The sequence below is a fragment of the Elgaria multicarinata genome, chromosome 3, assembly GCF_023053635.1.
Source record: "Elgaria multicarinata webbii isolate HBS135686 ecotype San Diego chromosome 3, rElgMul1.1.pri, whole genome shotgun sequence".
Classification (NCBI taxonomy): Eukaryota; Metazoa; Chordata; class Lepidosauria; order Squamata; family Anguidae; genus Elgaria; species Elgaria multicarinata.
The window spans coordinates 40,138,858-40,157,325 of record NC_086173.1 but is presented as its reverse complement, the minus strand read 5'-3'; the positions used below and the strand labels follow the sequence as shown (position 1 = coordinate 40,157,325).

Here is an 18,468-nt window from a genome sequence, read left to right as displayed (position 1 = left end):
TCTGTGATGATTATAGCTCTACTATCTGAGATATTTTAAGTGCAGATGCTCAGGACAGGAATATTAGCAGTGCAGGAAAAGAAGAAAGTCTCTGATTCTTCTACACAGTGACCACAGGGAGAACACGTATAGCTGTAAGCATGCCATGTGGCCACCATCTCATTTAAATGCATTTATTACCACTTGCTCATTAACAGGGCTGGCCCTACCAGGAGGCAAAGTGAAGCAACCACCTCAGGCTGCAGATGCTGGGAGGGGGCACCAAGGTGTTGAAGGGGAGAGCTGTGGGCCATGTGTCCTGCCCTACACCCCCTAAGCTAGCCTGCTGCCTCCAGGTGAGATAGAGGATGCTGTCCCATTGTCAGTGTTGAAGGGCGATTCAACTGCCAGTCCTAGCTTTTTCTACATGGAATGTGGGGGTGGGGGGCACCTTGTCCTTCACCTAAGGCAGCAAAATGTCTTGGGCTGGCCCTGCCCATTAACATGCAATCTTGGCATGCCAGCAGTATGTCTGCCCAGGCTATATACTGCTACCATATTGTCACATACTTATGTACCCACGCCTGTGGCGCACATTGAAAGTATAGAGTAATCAGGTGGAAAGCTTACATGGGAAGGTGCTTTGCCCACGGTCAGTAATGCAACATATTAAGGAAGGATGCAATCCTACACTTGTTGGTTTGTCAGCTGTGGAGCCTCAGGATGGGGCAGAAGGCTCCCAAAACCACTGGTAGAGAACTACCACCTCCCGCCAAAACCATGCCCATGGAAATGTCACTAGGTGCTGGAGGAAGCTTCTGCCTGCTAAGCTAGAGATGTTCCATCTGAAAATGGGGTGGATTTGTGGTTGGGGAGTAAGCAGCATGGGGAAGACCTCAACTAATTCCTAACCCCTCTCATTGTCAACATATCCACAATCATGACAGGAATCCATGCCAGGATATAACTTGATGTAAATAATCCCCCAGTGGAAGGGAACAGATTAAAATGGAGGCCACCCCATCCTGCCACTCTTTTCCTTTGTTCCCCCCCCTCCTCTCCAAAATTGGGGAGAGTTTGGATGTTGTGGATATTTTACACCCATGACTATGACAGATCCCACCATCACCCCTGGCACAATCACGACTATAGGATTGCACTGTTAATCTGATATTGGTTTTAAAATTGCCACAAAGCATTTTGTTTTTGCTGCAACAAACTGAGTCAGCTACCCCTCTGGAATCTTTCACATGTGCCATCTACAGGGACCTTTCCCCAATCCTTAGAATCAAACTACATGCCCAGTTAAACCAGACATTTGACAATAATCTAGGACATTTCCAATCTTAAAGAATTCGAAGTCCACCACCACAATCCCCTTCTAACTAGGGCAAATTTCAATATTCAGAAGGACTCTGATCTTTTCTTTTTAGAGCAGGAAAGAGAGAGAGAGAGAGAGAGAGAAAGGAAGGAAGAGAGACATGTACAAGATGGGGGGAAATAACTATTCAGGATCTTCCATCTTTTTTTCTTTTTCTTAAAAGAGCAGCGCAACATATAGCTAGTTTGGGGTTAACAGAGAGGTCAAAGCTACCCAGTATCAAGATGGCATACCACAAGACCTCATAATTTCCCACAATGCACAATATCAAATTCCAGAAGATTTTGGCTTGGATTCACTATCTGCCTTCCACGAGAGGAAGGAACCTTCCACGAGAGGAAGAGTTCTGCTTGCAGAAGTTTCTTCTACCCAATTTTTTTTGGGGGGGGGGTGGGCTATCCCCATAGCACAACTTTCACCGCATTCAGTGAGGTCTCCTGACTCTCTGCATACCATTTTCAGGCAGTAGGAAGGGCTGCTGTGGGAAGGAGTGGGGAGGGGAAGTCTACTGCCATTTCAATCGATATCAGCCTAAATCATGATGCCATCCAATTTTTCTATTCTTTCCATCAGATTCTGAAATGCAGGCTGGAGGCGTATACTAGTGTTCGAGGGTGTGCTTGATGCGCAGGCAAACAGCATCCCTTCAAACCATTGAGCCTGAATTGAAAGCAAAAATATCTACACTCCCCAACTAATTAAAGTTTCCTTATCAACTGGTAAACAGCGAAAAGCCACAATAGAGCAATATTTGTATTAGGCCCAACCCCAATGTCATGATGTTGGATGGACCGTTCAAAGGTATGACCTTACTGTGGCTGTGGGATCTTTCCCCGAGAAATCAACACACCTACCACTATTTTTTTTATCAGTTGGCAACATTTACACGTGAATTGGAATTCTTAACCCACCTCAAAAAATAAACATTTACAGTGCAATCCTATCTATGTGTGTTGACTCAGAATTAAGTCCAATTAGGTTAAATGGGGCCAACGCTCAGGAAAGTGGGCATAGGATCGCAACCTTATTCACTTTTGCCAGAGATGTTGGCTAGATCTTCACTACTGCTTTACAGCAGTATTGAAGAGCACTGATAACTGTTGGGGCGCAATCCACATTCCATATGACGCTTTCATAGTGTTATTTCCTGCTTTTTAATCCACATTCGTAATGATTTGACACAAGGTGTAGATCTGGCCCTGGTCAAAGGCTAGAAGATCAATTAAGAGGCAACCGTTAATGATAGAGGAACAGCTTAATGCTGATCCATTATTACTTGTCCTGCTGTTCCATTATGACACCATCATGGCTCAGCATTCACATGCTGATGCAACTTCCATTTCAACACAGTAACCTCCAAGCAACACCCAGATCACTACTGTGATCTAGCTGATTGCACAGTGACTAGTTTTCTGCGTATTCACACTTCTTGATGGTACTTTGGAAAGACACTGCCTGGATCATATCAGAATGGGATTAGACTTGGCTTTCTACAACGAAAATGCCATATTCTATTAGGATACAGGGACTTGATCGTGTAGAACTCTTATGAGCAACAGATTCAGAGTGTAAAACATGAGCAACAAGTTCCATGTTAAAACATACAAATACAACAATAATTGGCAATAAAGCTGATACAAAATGGGACAAGCCAAATTTCTTACTGTGAAGGAAGCTGATGGTTAGAGCCTATGATTTCAGCTACACGCCACCAAAATATAATCCAAAATGTTTTACAGTTGCCTCTACTCCTTTTAAACAGTTGTCACTCATTGACTTTCATGTATAAAACAACAACAGAACTGGAAAGCAATGAGACTAAGACGCTCCAGCCAGTTCATCCACATTAATGGATTTCCCAACACTAGATTATTAAACTCTTCATTATTCACTTCTAAAGGCCTAGTCTACACATAAAGCTGAATGAGGTGGTAGAGATCAGAGGCAGCAGAATGGGCTATCACACATCAAACTAAGGGTAGGACGGGGACACACATTTGAATGCTCATCTACATGAAGACTCCCTGTAATTGGAAAACTAGCACAACTGAGACAAGTTAGGCTAGAAGCTGTTCACCTGATGTGCTACATTTTTACTTGCAGGACATTTTAGTTTAGTTTTTAGTGTTCAGTTCAAAGGCATGTAAGTTACAATAAATTCAAATTCCACCATGTGCTCCTTTGACCATCCTATCCTAACCATCTTCAGACTATGAAGGGCTTGCTATCTTCATGGCAGTCTAGGGTGACCAACTGTCAGGATTTCCCCGGATTTGTCCTGGTTTTGTTCTTTCCATGGTGTCAGGGGGGATTTTCTATCATTTTCAATAATGTCCTGGAATGACACACCTTCCTCTTTAAGGCTGCCATTAACATGGCAGGAGGGAGTGACATGCTTTCTTGAGGCACATCATTCCCCCACCCCGAGCACCAATTGAGGTCTTAAAGGGGAAAGTGGGTCATTCGTGGACATTATAGAAAAGCCCCCAATTGGAGTGGATGGTGGTGGTGCAGAATGAAATCCTTTCCCCTCCTCCACTCCAATCGGGTTCTTTAAGGTGGCGGGGGAATAACGTACTTTCTGCAGGACTCAGAAAGCTGCTTCCCCACATGCACACTAGGTGTCCTCTTTTTTGGTTTCCCAAATATGATCACCCTAAGTTGGACATGCCCTCAAGCTGGGCTCTGTAGCACTCAGCTGAACACATGGGAATTGTCCCTGGAACAAGTCACACAGTTTTTTCTTGTACGTCCTCACACCCAAAGCTGAAAGTTGACTCTATGAATGTATGCTAAGACAAACATTCAGATGACATGCTAAGCCACTAAGGTTAAGCATTTTGAGCTTAGTGTGTCATGTGAACCATGACTTAACATATTTAAACATGCTCACTAACCATTTGCTACAAACCATGATTTAAGTGTGTTGTCTGAATAGGCCTTATACTGGCCACAACATGATTCCCTTTCAACCACTCTCTAGTTCACTGCAACAACTAGCTTTGCTGATTGGGCTTGTTTGAGTTTCAAAATAAGTGCTGTGGGCACCTAATCAGAGGATTTGTTTCACATTGAGAAAATATGCTGATCAGAATTACATCATGAGCTAGAAGGCTTCTGCTAATTGGCAGAGTGAAGTTGCCTGTAATTAGCAATTGGTGTAGGAACAGTTTGAATATCCAATTACCATGCTGCACCGATCCTATGGCAGAGATATTCAACAATCAAGGAACACCACTATTTGACCCTCCCCAAATGTAAGTCAGGGCAGAGCTTTACATTCAGAAATAGCATATGGTGCATCTCTCCATGGACTGTCACATGGAATCATACATACTAAAGTCCATACATATGCAGAATAGAGCCCAATCCTATACTCACCAAGTTCCACAGAATTCAATGGGACTTACACCCAGGTAAGTCTGCATCAGATTGCAACCAGAATGTTTCTGTGGAAAGCCAGTATGCCAGGGAGAAGGGTTCAAAACTAGTCTTTTCCTTACCATGATACAGGAAGTTTCACAAATAACGGAAGGAAGGAAGATAATCCTCTAAATTGGTACATCCAGCAAGAGCTGCACTGTGTGATTTTGCTCACCATATAGCTATGGCCCTCAGCCACTGTGTGTGTGTGTGTGTGTGTCTTTGTACCACCAAGTGGCACCACATGAAGCCTGTAGGAATGAAAAGGTTGCCCACCCATGTTCTATGATATATACTTCAGCTGACATTGCCTACTCTTGTCATTGGCTTGGAGACAAGTAGAACATAAAAAACAGAGTGGGATTGCATGAGAACGCAACATACTTTAGAGTTCTGTGGGAAGAATTGTAGGGATACAAAAAGTTGCCTTCATAAGCTGCCTTGATTATTTTATAATGGCCGGGTACAAACACTCTAAACCAGAGCTTTCCAAACTTTTCATGTTGGTGACACACTTTTTAGACATGCATCATTTCACAACACAGTAATTCAGTTTTACTAGCAAACCGAAGGTTAAACTAACTCCTTATAAGAGATACGGACACATACATAAATTGTAATAACGAAATGGGGACACAACATATCTCATGAAAACCTTTCATTTATATTTTTAAAAATATATGATTTGCAAGATAATAACATACATTTCCATGGCTTTTTACATTGAACCAATTTTGTTGAGCTGCGATCGAGCGGCGGTTGAGACAGTGTTCTATCAAACACCTGACCAGCCCTCCTGCAATGGAGTACACCTATTGAGTAGGTAAGATCCATATGATGAGCCCCTGTTATGGTGGTTGAATATTCACTCTTCCAAGTGATGTGAGATCATATCATGAGCAGGGTGGGTAGTAAAGACTGCCATGCTCCAAGTATGTACAGTATATGAAGGGAGAGAGCAAGACATTAATTGGGAGGGGATCAGCATCAACAAGACCCCAACCCTATCTCTTGCTTTATACATTGAGCACAGCTGCTTTTATCATTCTTAGAGTCATGAATACAAAATGTCATGCATCAAGAGGGCAACAAGGGGGTAGAAAAGTTGTCCCTATTTATGAGAAAAGAAGGGGGGTATTGGCTGAAATGTAATATGCTTCTCACGAATGCCTTTGTTTTCCCCAGTCTAGTTATTTAATACAAAGCTCCTTGGTACGAATACGTATGTTTCCTCACCTTCTCTTCATTCTCTCTCTTTTCTCATGGCTTGTTATTGGCTGAGGGCTGCAATACATTGTACACTCAGCTGAGGCAAGCAGCACAAGATGGCCGCCTGTGCTGGCCATAACATCTAGAATGATATATTGAATGGATCTCTGCCATCATATTGTGAGTTTCTATGCCCTGGTTCTATGTTCTTTTTGGTTGTTAGTAACAGTTGGTGGGGCTTGCTGACTCCAATGTGATGGTAATAATTTTTATTTATTTATTGCATTTCTTAAACATCTGAATCTCTTTAGGCATTATTCAGATTAAAACACAATTAAATCCATAATCAATTAACAATCAGCACAGATAGGGGGACACACCAACAAGACACACATGCCAGCATAATGGTATCAAATACACACTGGACTACAAAAAGTAAATGTAGCCAATGGAAGCAGGAATTAAAACCCAACCACAAGAGAGAACAGAAAAGTCTTGGCACCAAAACTACAGTAATGTAGGTGCCAGGTGGGCTTCCCTATGGAGAACATTCTAAAGCTGGGGGCCACCGCTGAAAAAGTCATTTCTCCCACAGCCACTCTCCAAACTTCTGATTGAATGGGTACAAGGAGAAGTGTTTATGAAGGGTTGCTTACACAGAAGCAGCCGAGATGCCAAGCAGCACTTTCTAGATCAAAACAACCAACAACGTTGGGCGCCAAAACAAATTGGAAGCACCAGTGAAGTTGGAGAGGTCCAACACAGTATGTCCATAATGCCTTTAATAAATATTTGCAAACATTCCCATCCATACTGGGATCCTACTGTACTTGCCGGCCATTTTTAGCAGCATCCCCAGGGCAAGTGTAACATTTCAGCCTTTAATCTTCTACTACATGATCCTTTTCTGCTTGCTATTTTCTGTGCTGCTTTGTCTGTTTCTGTTTCCAGCCTCCCTCACACAAAACAACAAAAGCAGAGGAGATTTATTTATTATTTATTTATTAATTAATTACATTTCTAGACCGCCCAATAGCCGGAGCTCTCTGGGCGGTTCACAGATAAAGGCATACAGAAGACATTATATTGCCCAATGCATTTCAAATATTAAAACTATTCCTCAAAGGTCACTCTGAGGGTCAAACCAGATGTTACTTGTATTGCTTGGTTGGCAACCATGGCTGGGGGTGGGTGGGTTAAATAATGTAATACCTGGTGTACAGAGAAGGTGCTTTTCATTAGGAGCACAGCATAGCACAGAGGACGTTTAAGTCTTCCCTCCTCAGATAACCCCAACAAAAATCCCCACTGCAGTAACCATAGAAATAAAAGCTCCCATTGGTGCCAATGGGAGCTTTTCCTATGGCTAATTACCACACAAGAAGGAGATTTTAGGAAGTATCAGCCATCCTCCATCCATACACACACAATCACCTCATGACTCCATGTGGCCCAGATATATACAAGGGTAGGGTGACCATATTTGGGAAACCAAAAAAGAGGAAACCTAGTGGGGGGGGGAAGCAGCTTTCTGAGTCCTACACCTGTGGAGGAAAGTATTTGCCTCCTTTCTCCACATGCTGTGGTCCCAATGAAGTCCCCATCCCACCGCCATGCACACACCTAGCATTAATTTTAAAAATGGGGGGGGGGGGGCTTGGTTGCAAACCATGCAATAAAAATAATATCTAGTGTGACTCTATTTCATTACTTTCAAAAAGAAACCAAAACTATCTTCCACACCACCTCACATGCCCACCATACCACTCAACTTACCAGGGTTAGGCAATGTGGTGCGAACTGGCACCAGTACATTCATGGAACATCTTTCGTACTGAGGTACCCTACCCTTCCCATTTTTTATTTTTTAAAAAACAAACACGTTTTTTCTTACTGGCCGCTGGGATCGATTCAAACCAAAGTGAGGACCTCCAGCAATTGCTATCTTCATTTCCCTTGTATAGGGTGACCAACTGTCAGGATTTCCCCGGATTTGTCCTGGTTTTTGTTCTTTCCATGGTGTCAGGGGGGATTTTCTATAATTTTCAATAATGTCCTGGAATGATACACCTTCCTCTTTAAGGCTGCCATTAGCATGGCAGGAGGGAATGACATGCTTTCTTGAGGCACATCATTCCCCCACCCTGAGCTCCAATTGAGGTCTTAAAGGGGAAAGTGGGTCATTCGTGGACATTATAGAAAAGGCCCCAATTGGAGTGGATGGTGGTGGTGCAGAATGAAATCCTTTCCCCTCCTCCACTCCAATCGGGTTCTTTAAGGTGGCGGGGGAATAACGTACTTTCTGCAGGACTCAGAAAGCTGCTTCCCCCCCCCCACTAGGTGTCCTCTTTTTTGGTTTCCCAAATATGGTCACCCTACCCTTGTATATATCTGGGCCACATGGAGTCATGAGGTGATTGTGTGTGTATGGATAGAGGATGGCTGACTGTGGGCATGTGGTTGCTGTTGGAATGTGTGTGTGTGTGGAGAGAGAAGGGGACAGTCTATGAGGTGTTGCTCCAGGACAAGAGAGAGTGCATATGGATTCAGAGAGACAGAAAAAGAGATGGGGAAAATGGGAGGGGCAGGGAGAGAAAAAGACTTTGCCTTCTATGAAATTAGTTTCTGTTGATGCTGAAAACTGTGGGTTCATAGGAGTTGAGTGTGTTGAGGCTTAGATACTACCTCTGCCTTGTTTTCAATGTTTTGGGCAGGTAATGTGTCCTTTGTATCTAGCTATACATGTGGTGGCGCCCAAGACAGTTTCTCAATTTGCCAAAAGTGCTCACAGGCCCAAAATGGTTGCCTACCCCTGTTGTACTCTGTGTAATGTGAGAATATCTAAACATGGCCACAGTGAGGATAATACAAAATAAAAAGAAGTACTGAAAAGGTATTTTGGAAAATATGAACTCATTGCTCACTAATTTTCCATTAATGATCTGTTTGTTGGTAAAATGATATTCCTTACACATATAAAGAAAGATATATTACAGGAATTAAATAGAGAGGTAAGTCATATGACCTATAACGTGTGGGTCATATTTTTTGCAGAATAGCCTGTACTAGAGTAACAAATTGTATCAAGAAAGAGGTTTTGTTTTTTATTCTAAGCATGACATTATTAGTATAAAGGGAAGGTATCCTGATCCAGCATTCATCAAATCTTAATATGTAGACTTAGAAATCAAACACGTGTATTTAGCGTTTCCTTGATATGCATCTCACTTTTCAATTTATTTAATATTTTTGCTGTCACATTTTCTCACTTATACTGGCAAGCATGAGAGTTAGAACTTTCTTTAATGAAAGTTCAGATTCTCAGCATTCTAAGAGTCCATGAAAGAACAGCTCAAAAATTGCTTCAGGAAGTACTTTTTGGTCAGGTCAATCAGTATTACTACCTTCAGAGTGGAGGGTTCTGGACCAATATTTCTGAAACAGTCAAGGTGGTGCAATTCTTTGAAAGTGCCATTTAAGGTAGTATTTAATGATCACCACATCCTACTTATAATCAAAACAGAAGAGAGTTTTCGTTTCTCATTCATTTTTAAAGGACTATTCAAACAGCCTTTTATCTCCACTAAACAGCCTGCCATGTATTTGAAGACATTTTATTTTTTGTTTCTACAGACATCCAGGGGGGAAAAAAGAGAGGAAAGAAAAAGAAAAGAAGAAGAAAAGAGAGAGGCAAGTATTTTGGAACACTGATATATAAAGATGCAAAGGCTTATATGGCAGTGAATGACTTCAAACTGACTCAGACACATTCATCTTCCCAAGAAGAATTAGACTCAGTGTGATTCATTTTAATAGCAGCAGAAGAAAAAATAATACTACTGTGCAGTGCTAAGTTCCTAACCTTTGATGATAGAATAGGGAGGGGGGGAATAACTTTCTTCCCCCATGTTGTTGAAGTCTTCTCTGCCTACCCATCTGTTATGTCCAGCTCATCAATTAAGGTGAACCCATGAACTTGAGGAGGTGTTTAATAAAGACAGCAATCCATTTAAATGTGGGAAACCACCTGCAGCTTTATTTTAACTGAGAATTCAGTTCTTAGCCTTGTGTACTCGGCGTGAAGTTTTCCTCGTGTGTTAGGAATGAAGTATTGTCTTGCATGCAAAATAATTATGGATGCCCTGTTACTACCTGGAAAAGAGCAGAACAGGGAGAGGGCTAAGGGAGGAAACAATAGGTGCCGTTTTTGGATCACACAAAAGAAGTGTCCCTTTCTAACAAGGTGATCTAAAAGGGCCTCGGCATGGCTAGCCATCCAGGGATTGGTGACCCATTGCAAATATATGGACACATCTTTGTTTGAACACCAGTGAACACTATTTTCACTAGGAACAAATCATCATCTGAAGACATGTGATGAAACACAAAGGCAAATTACTGCATCAGAGTACAGGAAAAAGAGCAAGTCCTGCAGTAACTGAATGCAGGCTTTTCTATGCAAGCCTTTATACTGAATGTGGGAAGAACGGCTGGGAGTCCTCACATACATACCTATAGAGCTTACAGCCCAGTGAGCAAAGATGCTGCTGGCAAAGGCCATGTTGAACTGAATGGGGGCATCTACTCTCCAGAGCATCTGTGGCAACAATTGGCAACAATGCGAAGGAGGATATCCCAGGCTGTGTTTCTCTGGATTTTACCACAACGTACCTTAATTTCAGAAGTTAAATACTATTCAACTGGGATTTGTAAACTTTTTTTAAAAAGTTTCTTACTGAAGTGAGACATCAGTTCAATATATCTTTGTGAGTGTGTTGTGATTATGAGGTTTGGTGGTAACTCATAGGTGGGGATGATTGAGCAAATGCTGCAAGACACACCATTTTCTTCCAACACTGCCTCAAATCTTTTCCTGAAGGGTCTTAGTTAGCTATTTTTAAAGTAAAGTAATGGTCCTGTTCATATGACTTTCTAAGCATTTTGAGATAAACACTATGGCTTAGCGTATCATGTGAACCATTCCTAACCATGGTGGCAACATGCTCACTAACCACTTACTGCAAAAGGGTAAGCGGCTTAACCATGGCTTAACATGTTGTCTGAACAGGCCCAATATTAATTACTTAGCAGTGAGAAATAGCTCCCTGCATATGCCCAGAGGTACTGTCCACTGCTTGAAAGCAAAATGAAACATGGTCTCCTCTAATGCACTATGAGTCACGCAAGGACTGGAACATGCAGGGAACATGCAACTTTATTAATATCCCTAATCACATGTCCTGAGGCTGAGCCATGGTACTACAAATGAGGCCTCCATTGTTAAACTACTTGGATTTCTTCCTTGGATGTTCAAATTAAAATGTTTAAACTTGCAAAATTGTCTGTTTCCATGGCCAGATTCAGTTACCTTAAGACAGCTGTCTGAAGTTTATACATTATTTACCTCCAGGTAACTATGCCAGGACACATAAAAAGTTAACTCAGTCTGTTGCAGCTTTTACCATCTGCCCACTTTACCCTAACCCTACTCCCCTCAATTTTTATTTTTATTTTAAGTAGAGCTCCTTTTCTTGAAACCTATGCATAACTCTCCCCACCACACACACTTTTTTTTTTAATGAACAGTATACCTGATGGAAAAAATGATGATATTCCTACATATGTAATGTAATGGGGGGGGTTTCTTTTCCACGATTTATTTTTTTGTTCCGTTTTGTTAATATTCACAATAAAAAGGGGGGGGGGAAGTAGAGCTCCTAGGAACATTTATTTGGACTTCAGGGTAGGTGGATGGAGGAACCTGCTCCAATATGCAAAACAACACTTAGATTAAAAACAAGAACAAAAAAGTTAGATTATATTAATTTGAAAAATATAAAAATTTTAATAAAGGCTACATCTCTTAATTACAATAATTATTGTACCAAGTATTTTTTTCTTTAAATGAAACTCTTTATAATGCATAATTTACAGTATAAGTAGAACAAATGTCATGGCAAAAGTCATAAAGTACAAGACTTGTAGTAAAAAGGCATAAAATATATTATACATAAACCCCTTAAACAAGCAAGGGAGAGTTTGGACCCTGAACACAGGGTGAAACATGGCATAGTAACACCATGTAGGCACAGGTACTGTACTGATTGAAGTGTTTTTCTTAAAAACACACACTAGAGATAGTGTATTAATAGTATTTTTCCACCACATTTTTCTCTACACTATATACAGTCATTTTATACAAAAGCCATGTAACATTGGCATAGAATGCAACAATTAAAAGTAGAAATTAAATGTGTTTCCAGGGTGGGCAGGGCATGTTGTTTTCTCCCCATACACACAAACATGGTACAGTCAGATTAGAGAGTATGTGTGATCCTTTTACAGCACAACCAAGCATTCTACACATTTCAACCATATTCCAGTCAGTGAGGTTTTAGTGTGTGGGAGAGCTTGAGGAGCAGAGGCCCAAACTGCTCCATTCCGCAGCCACAGCGACCCTGCTCAATGAAGGAACTAAAATGGCTTCCTTGACTCAAGGCAGACTGGAAACCTGTGATGTTTTCACACACTGATTTGTCTGGTACCATGACTGCTTTTTGTTTATCACAACACACACACACACACACCTGCCTAACGAGAATGCACCAAAAATGATATTCTGGCCCTGCTGGAGCTCTTGAGGGAAGCCCGAATTTCACATAGAAAGATGAAGCCAGGACATCCACCGTTGCGCAGACAGGGCACTTCCATTCACTCCAATGACCATTACAGCTAAGACGGGGCACCACATATTTGGACAGTTTGGCCCTATTAACTATAATTGCAATACAAAAAGTGCCACTATTGAAAGAGTGACATTAAAAAAAAAGTATAGTCAATTTTGGTGAAGAACAATTTTTTTTAACAAAAACAAAACATCTGGCTATATGTTTATTAATGTGAACCGGATAGTTTCATGTACCGTTTTTCCTCCTATGCTTGTGATATCAAGAAACTGGACTAGACAGTATGATCCATTGGGTCCCTATAAACTATATAATTCTGTGCTTGGGACTAGCGATTGGCTGGCTTACTAAAGACAGGCGCTGGAAACAATACATACTGACATACTGGGAGAAAGGGATACAGGCAAGTGTATATTCTTACCACAGAAATTGACTGACAAGATCATATTACTATTATTACCCTTTGTGGCTGTTTTCTTAAATCCACAAGAACACTCATAGGTCTGGTGCACATGCAACATTCCCAATCTCTTGTTCCATAGTTGGACAATCACCTCCCCTCCCTTTCTGGAGCTAAGCAAGAGGTAGCATCAACTAACAGAAACCATGGTTCAAATCAGTATTTGCAACTGTGATTAGAAGCAGTTTGCTAACCCTGTTCAAGTTAACCACAGTTCGTATTACTATCAGTACAGACATAACTCTACACCATGGTTAGGTCCAAAAGGAAGGCAGGAAGGCAGGAAGAGGAGGGCAGGAGAAGAGTGCAAATATCTGTGGGATGCTCCCATTCTCCTAATGGCAGCTCAGCAAGTGAGAATGTTACGTCTGCACCAGGACTTAGAATCAGAGCAGCATCGATCAAAATGCACTACTCTCTGAAAGTAAATGTGTAGGACGATATTCAATCTCCCTCTTTCTCCCCCACCCCAAGAAATAAAACAACTGGAGAAATGTTGGGTACAACATAATTCCAGTTTGTTTTTTAAGGTGGCAGAAATAAATGCGATTTAAAAAAAATAGATAGTGGAAACAACGTAAAAAATAAAATATAAAACCACCCCTTTTCTCTACATCATATCCCCCTTTCTCCATTGTATAAAGCAGCATGTCCATCAACTGGACTTAAGGGAAAAACAGACTGTTCAATAAATATCAATAAGGGTTACTGTAAGTTAAGCTATACAGAGTTTCTCTTAGTCCATAGGTATGGGATCCCCAGGAAGCCATATATTATATTCGGAAGTCTTTCAAAACATGGTCTGCATCTTCAATAACCCAGAGTGGTCATGTTCTTAATAAATAGTTCAGGGTTGTTAACATCTTAGTATCCAGCTCAACAGACATCGTGTGTGTTTCTGTTTTGTTTTTTTGTTTTAATTGCTAAGGCTGATTTGGCAAAGTCTTCATAGACCTCAATTTATTTTTGTTGCTTTTTCTTCATTGGTTCAAACCTTCCTTCAAGAGCTTTGTTTGGTGGTTGTGTCCAAAGCCGGCATCTTTAGCTTATGTCTCCTCAAACACACTCACAGACAATGCCAGCTGGTCAGTCAGTCAATCCTCTCAACTTTTCCAAGGATCCTTCCTTCGTACATTGGCAGAATGGCGTCGTCATCCCAGATTTCTTCAAAAACTGCACCACAGTCAAACTCATCACTTGCTTTTTTGAAGTAATACCTGGAATCAAGAAGATTGACAGATGTGAAATAAATGAAGAGCACTGTGGAAGTACTATTTTTAAACATCTCTAAAGCACACATACACCCAACATTCCATCTGTTGGGTGTTTCAGAATCTCCTTCCCCACCCCAAGATCTCATCATGCGTCCATGTATAACTATGGGTAGATTGAGACAAAGATCAACCCAAACATATGTCTAGCTCATCATCTTGCTTGTTCACTGTTAGTCCAGCCAGATGCTTCCAACCCCACCCGCCACAAAACGCACACACAGAGTAGCTGGTATTCAGCAGCATATTTTCCCCAAATGTGACTAGTACTGCCTTTAATGGATCTATTCTGCAGGACTTTGCTCCCCTTTCAAAGCCATCCAGCCCTGTGGCCATTACCACATCTGGTGATCAATCTAGCACAGGCAAACCCTTGCTTCTAAGGAAATTATGGGGGCACTACCTTGCTATTTCCTTGTGGCACATTGCAGCAAAATAATGATCAGTATATCCCCAAAGTGTCACACTGTATCTTATCATGGCATTTACCTCAGTCACTACCATAGTTTTCCATGTGAACCCACACCAATGGCCAATGACTAAGGGCATACATTATAGTTATCACAGAGATGCTACTGAAAGCAGCTTACACATGTCAAGCAAATGTTCCTCAGTTATATTGCAGTGGTATAGTGCAACCGGGACTCACAGGGACATAGTTCTGGAAGCTTTTGATCAGCAGGGGCACGCTGACATAATCTGCCCCACCCCCACCCCGAATCCCCTGTTCCCTTCTGAGCTTGGCTGTAATCCTCACAATAGTTGAGGGGCGGGGAAAATATTTTTTTTCCAGCAATGATATCTTGTTCCCTGATTTTAGGGTGGCTTGCTCTTCAACGAGCAATTACTCTTTTACAAAAGGCCTTCTCCTAGTGGAGGTGAAAACTGCTAAAATTGGTTTGTTGATATAGTTCTGTCTGGATTTTTTACTTCTCCTTGGGAGCGTGGCTATGGGGACTGTCATCACGAGCATCATGGCACCAATGTTGAAATGTGAAGACACATGGAGTTCCATCACCTCCTTGTGAATCTCCATGGACCTATTCCATGTTGCTGGCTGTTGCCGAAGTCGTGTGTGCCATGAAAGCTCACAATGTGATGGTGGAGATTCATGTGATAAATAGTTCTTTATCACAAATAGTTTATTATCACATCTGAAGGTCATAAACCATAAGCTGCTTTGAGAGCACACTGCTGGATTCTTTGCCCTTGAGTTAGCAAAATTTAACTCCTGCCTATTGTTTGTTTGTTACATTTATAACTCACATGGTTTCCTCCAATGAGCCCAAGCATTTACTTATTTTTTATTTTTTTATTGCATTTTTATACTGCCCATCAGCTGAAGCTCTCTGGGCAATGCACAATTAAAAAACATAAAATATAACAGGTATAAATTTAAAACATAATTAGTTTAAAAGGCAATATAAAACCAGCTACATTAAAAACCAGGGAAAGCCTGTGCAAAAAGGTATGACTTCAAGAGGCGTTTAAAAGAAATTACATTTTCCGCCTCCCGAACCGCTCGAGGGACGGTTCTCCAGAGGGTGGGTGTCACCACAGTGAAGGCCCGCCGCCGAGGTTCTTCATGGTGGCATTCCGTTCATCTTGGACTGGCCAGTAGGGCCTCCATGTATATAAGGGAAGGCGGTCTGCTAGGTATCCTTGTCCCAAGTTGTTTAGGTCATTGTAGGATGTACATAATCCCCCTTTCTTTCCATTTTTCCTCATAACAATCCTATGGAGTACATTAGGCTGAGAGTCATTGACCCTGTCCAGATGACATGCTAAGTCACAGTGGTTAAGCATTTTGACCTAAATCTTATGGCTTAGTGTCATGAATACGTGACTTAGCATGTGAACCAATCATAACTATGATGTGTGAACCAATCATAACCATGGTTTAAACACACTCACTAATCATTTGCTGCAAAAGGGTTAGCAGCCTAACCATGGTTTAGTGTGTTGTCTGAACAGGCCCAGTGACTGGTCCAAAGTCACCCAGTGAGCTTCCTGGCAAAGTGGGGACTAGAACCAGTCCAGCACTCTAACCCCTACACCACACTGACTATGGTTTAGGAACAAGCCAATTAAAGCAAAGACAGTGAATGAGAGCATAACAGGCCATCTTCAAAGGCCCTGAGAGAAGAATGCTAGTAATGGTGGTGAGAGATAATGTGGACTTCAGCATCGTCAATCAGCACAAGTTGTGCAGAGAGCTGTGTTGACACGAAAGACATGCAACTCAGAATTATGCCTTATCATCCAGTCACAAGATATATATCTTTTGGACTGGAAAAAAACTAAGGAGTTCATGCCCTCTGAACAGCTTAAACAAGAGTTATCATGTGGCCAGGTTTAGAACACCCTGCTACCCTTCTCATCCTGAGAGTTTGGCAACGGACAATTTCAACTAGGCAATACATCTAAATAAACAGATGGAAGAGGGGAGTGGGTCAGTGTACTGAAGCACTATGCCCAACTCAGGATGGGAGATAACTGCCTTCTGGAAGCATAAGTGCATTTTGTAACCACAAGATTACAGCAGTCCCAATGACTCTCAAAAAACCAATAAACGTCTGGGTTTCCCCCTCACTTTATCTCCATCCTCACAATTTTGTCTTTATTGTTTGTGAGAACAGCACCCCTGATTTCATTTGACCGCATATGTTTAATAGAAATTGGTCCCCATGAGAACAGGCCCAACAGCAGTGAAATGCCTCCGGAGCTCAAAGAATTGTATCACATCCCTTTGACTGCCAATATCTTATTCTGGATATACAAATGGAAGGTCAGCCAATTGAGCAGCAACAAAGGAGAATTCTCTTGGAAAAACAAAAGAAAGAACAAGGCGTTTGAATGTACATATATATGAGGGGGCACCTTTGGAACACTTCTTTAAACCATTTATAGATATTGGCAGCAAGAGCATAGAGTTATCCCTAGCCAAGCATCTGATTTAAGAAAATAATAATTCAAAACAAAACCCATCATTTCTGATCTAGCCTCATGACCAAACTTTGGAGCACCACTCCTACAATTTAGAAATTTCTATTAAAATGGTTTTCAAGGAAGACTGCAAAGAAGAAAGGAAAGCTACTTGTGGTAAAACTGAGAATATTTCATTGCTGTTGTTGTTGTTGTTTTTAAAAGCTCCAAATTGCTGACACTCTCCAAAACGGAACACCAGAACAGAACATCCCCTTTAAATATGACAGAAATTGCTGCACTCGTTCTCAGATATTTCCTAGTGGCCCTTACGTAATGAGCAATCTTGGCTTAGATTGCAATATTTGACACAGAAAGGTCAAGCAGCAGTGTCCCGCTTTCCCTTTCTTTGGCTTGGGATTGTTAGATCACGAAGCCAATGCTCACGCAGACAAAAAAGCGCCCCTTCCCCTCTTGTGTCAAACAGTAAGGACCCCTCTATTATCCTGAATTAGACCGTTCAGCTTCTTGATTAAAGGTTCCTTTTATCCCCCTTCCAGCATTCTTCCTTCTCAGGCTGCTTAATTGCATATGCACAAAATGAAGGCCTTCCATTCAGAGGGTTAGCATTTAGGGAGCCTGCTTGTCTACCACCACACACACACACACACACACACACACACACCCCTCTCCTTGCACCCAGGCTGATCTCTCACCCTCTCCAAGAAGCCCTTTTGCCATCTAACAACCAGCAAGAAAATATTCTTATTAGATGGGCATGAAAAAGAGAGATGAAACTAACCAAACACTTCTCTCCACGTTTTTAAATAACTGTGTGTGTGCATTCAAAAGAGTGGGAGACGGCTCACTACAGGTTAAGAAGTAACCATTTTTTCCATATGATTTTTTTTAAAAAAGGGGGGCTAACCACCACCTAAAAAACACTGAAGTTCCTTTCTTTGGCTAAGGAACTACTCAAGTACCATTTTGCTTTGATATTTAAGAACTCTGAATGTACTAACAAGAGGTTTTATTTATCTGACTTTGATTAGGGAGATAGCAAGATGACTCTTTTAATCAAGTTAGAAAGGGAAAACTGTTTAGTCATAGTGCTTTTTTGTGTGTGTGGTCACT

General features: G+C 41.5%; 1 protein-coding gene across 3 annotated transcripts in view; it reads right to left on the bottom strand.

The window, feature by feature from the left end:
* Positions 1–11,850: 11,850 nt before the first annotated feature.
* Positions 11,851–18,468, bottom strand: part of AXIN2 (axin 2) — a 47,454-nt gene continuing 40,836 nt past the window's right edge. For all 3 annotated transcript variants that reach the window (XM_063120038.1, XM_063120037.1, XM_063120039.1), the window contains exon 11: positions 11,851–14,355. In XM_063120038.1, coding sequence (XP_062976108.1) covers positions 14,229–14,355 — 127 coding nt within the window. In that variant the 3' untranslated portion in view covers positions 11,851–14,228. The remainder of the gene's footprint in view (positions 14,356–18,468) is intronic.